Raw genomic sequence first — 9,057 nt, forward strand, 5'->3', positions numbered from 1 at the left:
GCACTCAACCTTATCATTGCTGACCTCAAGTTCAACAGAGTCAAGAGACTCTCTAACATATAAAGCCACCCCTCCACCTCTCCTACCCTGCCTGTTCTTTCTGAAGAACTTGTAGCCTTCCATAGCAGCACTCCAGTCATGCGAGTCATCCCACCACGTTTCTGTGATGGCGACTACATCATGGCCTTCGTGTTGCACAGTGGCTTCCAGCTCCTCTTGTTTGTTGCCCATACTGCGTGCATTAGTGTACATGCACTTCAGGTGGGCTGTTGATTTAATTCTAAACTCAGGCTTTCCATCCCTAGGTTGATCACCGGAGAGCCCGGTTTCAACCCTTTCCCCCTTCAAACCTAGTTTAAAGCCCTCCTGATCAGCCTCGCTAACTTATGGGCTACTGTCCTCTTTTTCTTCCTAGACAGATGAATCCCATCTGATTTTAAGAGACAAAGTACCATGGAGTTTGCCCCATGGTCAAAGAACCCAAAATTTTGACGGTGGCACCCATCCTTTAGCCATCTGTTTAGGAGTTGGGCTTTTTTACTCCTCTCTTTATTTAACTCCTCATCCATCCCAGATAGTACAGGGACTGAGGCAAATATCACCTGTGCTCCTGTCCCTTGAACTGACCGACCCAGTGCTTTAAAGTCTTTTTTAATTGTCCTGGCACTTCTTTGATTAATGTCCTCACTGCCAGCCTGGACTACCACCAGTGGATAATAGTCTGAGGGCTGAATTAACTCAGGAAGTCTCTTACTAATATCCCTCACCCTGGCCCCAGGAAGGCTGCATACTTTTCTCTGGGATGGGTCTGGGCGACATATAGGGCCCTCAGTTCCCCTCAGAAGGGAGTCACCAACTACAACTACCCTTCTATTTTTTTTTATACCTGTGGTTGTAATCCGTCTTTTAGACAGGGTCGAACCAGGAGGCTCTCCAGAGAGATCTTTTTGGCTGTCCTCTACCTGACTGTCTGGGTCCAGGGTCTCATATCTATTCTTCAAGGGCACCCTGGGAGGTGATGGGGGTCGAGAGAGAGTTCTTTTACCTCTCCCATTAGGGACCTGTTTCCATTGCCCCCCATCAATTTGGTCTGCTCCATCTGCCTTATGGCAGGAGGGGCAGGGCTTCGCCGTCTCTTGTTGGACTTCCTTACGGTTCAAAAGGGTTTGACTCCACCAGTCAATTTCCTTTTCACTCTCCCTAATGCACCTTAATCTCTCTACCTCTTCCTTAAGTTCTGCTACCAGGCACAGCAAGTCACTCACCTGCTCGCATCGTACACAGCTACCTCCTACACCATCCTCCGGTACCAATGTCAGGCTCAGACACTCAGCACACCCAGAGACCTGAGTGGCTGCATCCTTCTTTGAGGGGAGTGTCTGAGCAGACACACTCCTAGTATTAACAGCAGTAACGGCTTTTGTTTTTCTGGAAACCATTGCTAGCTTTAAAAAGCACACTCACCTACAAGAAGTGGGAGCTGGTTGTGCCCTGCCTGCTTGAAATGCCTTGAAATTGTTGTGCCACAGCCCTGTTAGTCTGATCCTGTGGGGGTGCATGAGCAAACAGCCAAGTAGCTCTCCTGGAGGCTCTTATATAGCCTCCCCTAGCACTTGCTAACGAGCCTAACCCACCCCTCACTCACCTTAACCGGTTCTGAGGAGGAGCCAAGCCTGAGAAAGCCTGGGCAGCAAAAACGATCAGCAGCTGAGTCATGCTTGGAAGCTGTTTTTCCCTAATAGATTAAAATTTTTTGATATTTTTTTTAATTTTATTTGAGATTTATATGAGATGCATTATTCAGGTGTATGATTTAACAAGTGACTATATGTTTATTGGCTACTTGTTCTTATGAAGTTCTTGCTGAGCATTCTAAAATTTCTGGAAACGGCACTGTGAGTGGGACAGGAATGATGATGGATGGTCTTGATTGTGGTCTCTGAAGTATGATTTTTGTACAAGTGCAGAACCGGCTGGTTGAGCAGTTGCCTCCTGCTATGGATAATGCTGTTATATGCCAAGTTTAGGGATTTTGTTGTCAAAAGGATGTTAGCTGGATAATGTTCATACTATTTTTTGCTTGGACAGTTGGTAAGACTTCTATTTGGCTCATTACTAAATAAGAATTACAAGTTGCTGAATGAGTAAAGTTAAAGGAAACATCTCTGATTTATAGGATTAAAGAACTTTTAATATTTGAGTGAGCCTGAACAGTCTGCTTTCTAAATAAACTTTCTTCCTAGTTCTTATTTCATGGTTAGTAAGTTACAGTTTTAACAACAGCCTGAGAAGCTGTGATGCATTTAGGTGAAACTGTTGTCTGAATGTAAAGAGCAGTATCCAATCTTTCTGAACTTGTGGTGGATTAATTTGCTGGTTGAGGTAAGTTGGCTGTGATCTGCCCCTTAAACTAAGCAAACTTGAGAACTCTTTTTGCTTTTAAACCTGTTCTGACATACATGGCTCTGATATTTAAGTAGGAACCTTGTTTGTGAGTTCAACAGATAACTTATTTAAGCTGCCTTTCATAATTAGAAAAATAATAAATTTGAATTTTAAGATATGTTTGAAGCTTTGTAGAAAAAAGTTTAAGACTGAGCATGGGAGTTAATTTCTACATTACTTGATACTTGTAGTATCCAGGTATTGCAAACTCTAGAAATATGAACAGAATTATCCCCATAGTATAGAACATCTCCATTTAAACTTTTAAATTAAACAGAATCACTGAATTGAAGCATTTGCAGACATTTACTTGTGAATGAAATTTACTGTTAAACTTTTTAATAATAATTACTATTAACAGGATGATGAATCCTTTAACTTGCACAACAGCAACAGTCCTCATCATGCAAGAGATATAAACCGAAACTTCGAAAATGAAATTCCGCAAGAGAATGGCAATGCTCAACAGATCATTCAATCTTCAGCTTTCCCTCAGGCAGATGTTCTTTCAAGCTCACTTGAGGCAGAGCATAGGTATGTACTTTATTATAACATAAAGAGTGTTCCTTTATGGTAAGCTAGCATGTCTTAAATTCTTACTAGTTCAGAAGTCAGAATCTGAAAACTGAGAACACATAAAATGTTTAATGAATACTGTCCAAGTCTAAATTTCAGACATGTACTAATTTAACATGGAAAATATTTATACTAGACTTGTGTAGTGACATCTAAAACTTGCTGTACTAATAATTTGATGTATTTCATTATAAAGAAATAAAGCAAACTACATAGTGACTTCATCCCTCTGATTTTGATCTGCATGTCTAGGAAAAACAATGCATGCTATTTGTATTAATTATATTTTAAATGCTGCATCATATAAATTGTTGATGAGCTCTCCTAAATTTTTACTGTTTCTGACAACTACAGAAATGTAGTGATTATATATATATTTTATTTTATTTTTTTTAGTGATAGATTCTATATATACATTGGACTAGAGAACTTTTCCTTTTGTAGTACCTACAGAAGAAACTTCCATGGCCTCTTATTCCTCATGAGTATGAAAAATAAAAAGTACTCTGCTCTGTTCTTTTTATTCCACCATTGCCTATGGAGACAGAAAACCTTGACCACTAGAGGCTGCTTATTTTTGACTAGAAAAATAAAAGTCAAATCTAACTCTTGTCAATTCAAATGATTTTGAGTGGCCTTCATTGGGTTTCTGGGCAATCATCTTCCTTTCTAGTATCCCAGAGATGCTTTGTCTCCATACTGTACCAGCCCTTTGGCTGAGACCTCTGCATGTAATGTAGACAGATGTTATGGTAAACCTTTTTCTGGTAAATTGGACTTGAAGTGACCAGGTTAACTCATAGGATACTTGTGCTTACCTAATAACTTGTAAAAAATATATCTTGGGCTTCTTTTCTGCTGGGGGAGTTTCCAACATGCAGTGATTATGTACTCATCCTGTTGGTGTTGAGTTTGTTAATCTGAAGCCTAATTTTTTTTAAATCTAGTTCACACTTTTAACCATTCTAGAAGGGTACTGTTGCTTTGAAGGGTCAGCAGGTCTGCTAACTTTAGATGACATTGCTTAAAAGTTAGCTATTGCCCTAAATTTGATTTACATTAACAGGAGCTATGTAACTATTCACTTTATATAATACTGTTAACATCTTCACTTGCTTGTAGTAAAATTTTCTACCTCAAATTGCTGTTGCTTAAAAATATAATTGAACTGCTTTTGGCATTGCATAATGGTGAGTCTTCTTCTGTATGTGTATACAAATGCACGCATTGTCTTAAACAAGAGAAGCTTTGGATGACTTGCATATTATTTCTTTCTACTGCTTCCTGAGGATTTCGCTGTTTCTGGCTGTCACTTTGTCCAGTTTGGTTCAAACATTGCAAAGGATATAATTTCCATTTCTGTGTCGTCCCCCCCCCCCCCCATTCCAGTCTTTTATTATGGTTTTAACAACAGTCTTTGGTGTCATTGGTCACCTGTAGTGATACATCCAATGCATGTCCATTATATTGGGACTGTTGCCTAGAATTTTTCGCAGGGAGAGTTATGTTGAAGGGCATTTCTTGTTGATGTCTGGCTAAGTGAAATGCCTGGCACATTACATCAATTTATCATCTAACTTCCTTGTTTTAGTATATTCTATTCTTCAGCTCTAAGTGTCAGTTTCTCGTGTCAACTCTGGAATATACTTTAGAAACACCTTTATTTTTTGTAAAATAACTTTAACCTCCTTTAACCTTTAAGGTCAACAGATGTGTGGTGTTCTTGAAGAAGGTGCTAATCCTTTTGGCTCAAACTTTGCAGCAAGAGAACTTACTATCTTCTTTGTTAAATATCACATTGTCTTTACCCTCAGATAACCTGTTTTCATGGTGTCTTCAGGCCTAAAACCACTTTCTTTCTGCTCAGATACTGCTGTCTCACTTTTGGCACTATCTAAAATACTCTTATTATTGCATCTTTGGACATCTCCGGCTTAGTCATGGGAGGAATCTGTCTTCATTTATTTTCTTCCCTTAATCCCAAAGTCACTCCTAGTTTTAGTCTGTCTATGCTGGAATATCAGCATCAGCTGTCAGGTGAGATTCAATTGCAAAAAAGCCTATCCTGGTTCTGACATTAGCATGTACTAGAAAAAAATAAACAGGCCATTGCATCCTGAATCTTGCTTCTGTCACTTAATATCAATGCCACTTCTCTCGTGCATTACCTCTGTCTCCAAACTTGATGCAGAAGATACTATGGGTCTGAGATGAAGAACCACTTCTGATGTTGGTTCTCATGGAAGAACATCACCAACATTCCTACACTGCTACTCCATCAGAGCAGCTATGGAAAGGAGATACATTCTTACTTTTCCACCTGACAGAGATTTCTTGTCTTAAAATGAAGATAGTTGCTTAGATTCTGCTTTCTTCCTGCTTGAGCTAGTGTAGCCAGGGTCACTTGATTGCACTCAAGTCATTTACCCTTGATAACTTCTTATGCAAATATATTGACGATGGAATGGTGTAGCTTAATGGGCTGTAAAGTCCATAGTCCCAATACCAGATATGCTTTTAAGAGAAGTCCTGTGCATCAACAGCTGAACTTGCAGATGATCCAAATTCTTATATCTTTTACTTTCTTTATTGCTGCAGTCCTGGAGAGCAGCCATCCAATTGAAACAGAATATGAAAAGCTGACAGCCTTTTTTCAGCTGGTAATAAAGATCATGAAGTGATGATCTGGTTGTGGGGATCAAGTGCACCCTCAGTAAATTTGCAGATGACACCAAGTTGGATGGGAGTGTTGATCTGCTCAATGGTAGGAAGGCTCTGCAGAGAGACCTGGACAGACTTGATCAATGGGCCAAGGACAACTGCATGAGGTTCAGTAAGGCAAAGTGCCAGGTCTTGCACCTGGACTACAGCAACCCCATGCAGCTACAGGCTGGGGGAGTGTCTTGAGAGCTGTTTGGCAGAAAGGGACCTGGGAGTGCTGTTTGACAGCCAGCTGAACATGAGCCAAGTGTGCCCAGGTGGCCAAGAAGACCAATGGCATCCTGGCTTGTGTAAGCAATAGTGTGACCAGCAGGACCAGGGAAGTGATCATCCCCCTGTACTTGGCATTGTTGAGGCCACACCTTGAGTACTGTGTCCAGTTCTGGGCCCTTCAGTTCAAAAAGGACATTGAGGTGCTGAGGAATATCCAGACAGGGGCAACAAAGCCTGTGAAAGGACTAGAGAACATGTCCTATGAGGAACAGCTGAGGGAGCTGGGTTTAGTCTTGAGGAGGCTCAAGGGAGACCTCATTGCTCTCTACAACTACTTGAAAGGAGGTTGTAATGAGGTGGGGGCCGGTCTCTTCTACCATGCTTGCAGTGAGATGACAAGAGGACATGGCCTTAAACTGAGACAGGGGAGATTCATATTAGATATTAGAAAAATTTTTTTCACTGTTACGGTGGTCAGGCATTGGAATAGGTTCCCCAGGGAGGGGGTGGAGTCACCATCCCTAGAGGTGTTTAAGAGGCATTTGGATCTGGTGCTGGGTGATGTGGTTTAGGGGTTACATTGGTAGTGCTGGGTTGATGGTTGGACTTGATGATCTTAAATGTTAGAGGATGCAGCAAGGCCGTGGAGCCTAGCAGCAAGGAAAGAATGTAAATAAGAAGTGAACATCCAATCATATGTGAAGGCTGGTAATAAATTATAGATAACAGAGCTAAGAATAGTTTAGGTATGAAAGATTCTGCAGACAGTGTGTGAGTGCAGATGTGTGAGAACAAGATGTAATATACTGGATGAAGCAATAAAAAGCTGAATGTAGGCCATCATCAGAAGGTGTCTAGTTTATATTCTTGACCATCCTCAACATACTACCACACTTAAAGGTCTCTTCCAACCTTGATGATTCTAAGTGAGATCATATGATGAAATTTGGCTTTTGTGTCCTTATGTTCAGTGGGTTGGCTGAAGAGCAGGGTCTATGTGAAACCTGATGGCAGGAAATGTAGTACTTGGTATGTGCAAGTGATGCTTGAAACTAAGAATATGTTCTATAAATAAAGTATTACTGTTTAATTTTTGCAAGCTTTGAAATTTAACATGTAGATGTAAAACAGGATCTTCTCAACTTTTGTGCTTTATATATCTTTTGTAAGGCTTTTAACAAAACTACTTTTATATAACAGTTTGTTTAAAATAATTATGGACCAGTTAATCCATTTTACACATCTATGTAGGTAGAGCTTGAAACATCCGAGTGTGTGTAGCAAATCCCTTAAAGTTGTTCTTTTTATTTTAAAGGTTGTTAAAGGAGATGGGCTGGCAGGAATACAGTGAAAATGATGAAACATGTGCTCCACTAACAGAGGATGAGATGAGGGAATTCCAAATCATTAGTGAACAGGTAACACTAATTTAATGTTCCTTTATGAACTTTTCAATGGCTACCCTAAGTGTCTACCTTTGAGGGGGATCTCCAGTAATTCTGATGGTTATTGATGCTGCCATTTCAGCACCCTTTTTCTTTTCTCTCTCCTGTCTACTTGTGCTTTTGGAATAATAGTTGTTTTAAAAAGATAGGGGACCAGTACTTACTGTAGGTAGGCCTGTTCTCAAAATATCAAGGGAAGGGTAGGGGAGTGGTTTTGACTAGTTTTGGCATTGCTGGTAGTAGAATTGCACAGGCTTTCAAGCTCTTCATCTTAGCCTGAGGAAAGGGAATTTTCTTTCAAAATTTTTATGCAGTTTCCTTGGCTTTCCAAAATATGAATTTTCTCTGTTGGAAATTGAGGGACTCTTAACTCACTAGTAAAAAAGTCTGAAAAGGCAATGTAGACTCCAATTAAAAAAAAAAATTTTTTTTTTTTTATTATTAGCAGTGTTTCATATACCTGATAGGGGTCAGTGAGAGAGGAGAGACTGGAAGGGAGAATCTTGCATAGTTTTAAATCTTAACATTTGATATTTCTGTGAGTCTAGCCATGTAGGTGCTAATTAGAGCATTTGGAATATTAAACTCTTAAGTGTTTGGATTATTGCCCAGCTTCTGCACTATGCCTGAAAATGCAGTAATTTCTTTCTTATAGAATAAGTTGTTTCCTTCTCTCCACTGTCTTTGACTTTCCAACTGCATCAGGTGGACAGACTGGGATACCCATTCCTCCCTTCTTCTTCTCTTCCTGGGCCCCTTCCTCACTGCAGAACCTACCCTTCTTACCTCAGGTGTTTGCAGCACACTATGAAAAAAGGGACTGCATCACAGGAGAGACAATGTGGGAGGGATCACTGGGGCAAGATATCTGAGGAAGTGGGTGAGAAGAAGGTAAACTCTTGTTCACTGTATGAGCTTAGTTTAGCATAGTTGGAGGCTCTTGGATGCAGGTGTCTGGCCTAGAAGTGAAGGCTCTCAGGTGAATTTTCCTTTGTGTGTATATATAAAATAAGTTGTACAGTGGATCTAATGTAGCCCATAGATGACGTAGAGAATGCTGAAATGCAACAGAGTGTTGTGTTTAGCTTTTTCTTTCTCTATCTTGTTTTCTCATTTCAGTTACAAAAAAATGGCCTTCGGAAAAATGGCATATTGAAAAATGGCTTAATCTGTGATTTTAAATTTAGCCCCTGGAAAAACAGCACTTTCAAACCTGCTCTGAAGAATGAGGATTCAGAGACAAGCAGCAGTGATACATCAGATGATGATGATGTGTGAAGATTTCTGTAACATCTGTAGAAGCTTGTTTTGATCCCATGAAAATTTGGGGATGTATTGTTTGGAAAAAATTTCTAATTGATGTAGTAACATGCCCCATTAGAGGAACAATGATGGGACTTCTCTCTGAAGAAAGCAAGAAATGTTGTGTTGAACATTACTGTAATTTCTTTGTGAAAAAAATGTAGAATGAGGACTTGAGTTGACCTAACATTGACTGATTTCATCACTGCAGCATTTCTGAGTAGCAATGTGACAGTGTAATAAATCAGACTTTCTCAATAATAAAAACAAAAGGAACTGTGTAATGTTTAGCAAGGTTTCTGTCCTAATATGTCCAAGTATATTAGGAAAAAAAAGGCAACTTGACACAGTGTTT

The 9,057-nt window shown here is 39.9% G+C and overlaps 1 protein-coding gene across 4 annotated transcripts in view; it reads left to right on the forward strand.

Annotated features, from left to right (window-relative positions):
• Positions 1-8,678, forward strand: part of LOC114070295 (vasculin-like) — a 32,381-nt gene extending 23,703 nt beyond the window's left edge. For all 4 annotated transcript variants that reach the window (XM_027907635.1, XM_027907633.1, XM_027907636.1 and 1 more), the window contains exons 8-10: positions 2,807-2,979; positions 7,271-7,373; positions 8,520-8,678. In XM_027907635.1, the coding sequence (XP_027763436.1) occupies positions 2,807-2,979; positions 7,271-7,373; positions 8,520-8,678 (435 nt within the window). The remainder of the gene's footprint in view (positions 1-2,806; positions 2,980-7,270; positions 7,374-8,519) is intronic.
• The last annotated feature ends 379 nt before the right edge of the window (positions 8,679-9,057 follow it).

The sequence above is a fragment of the Empidonax traillii genome, unplaced genomic scaffold (assembly GCF_003031625.1).
Source record: "Empidonax traillii isolate 1590-97213 ecotype Southwest subspecies unplaced genomic scaffold, ASM303162v1 scaffold1506:size99153, whole genome shotgun sequence".
Taxonomy (NCBI): Eukaryota; Metazoa; Chordata; class Aves; order Passeriformes; family Tyrannidae; genus Empidonax; species Empidonax traillii.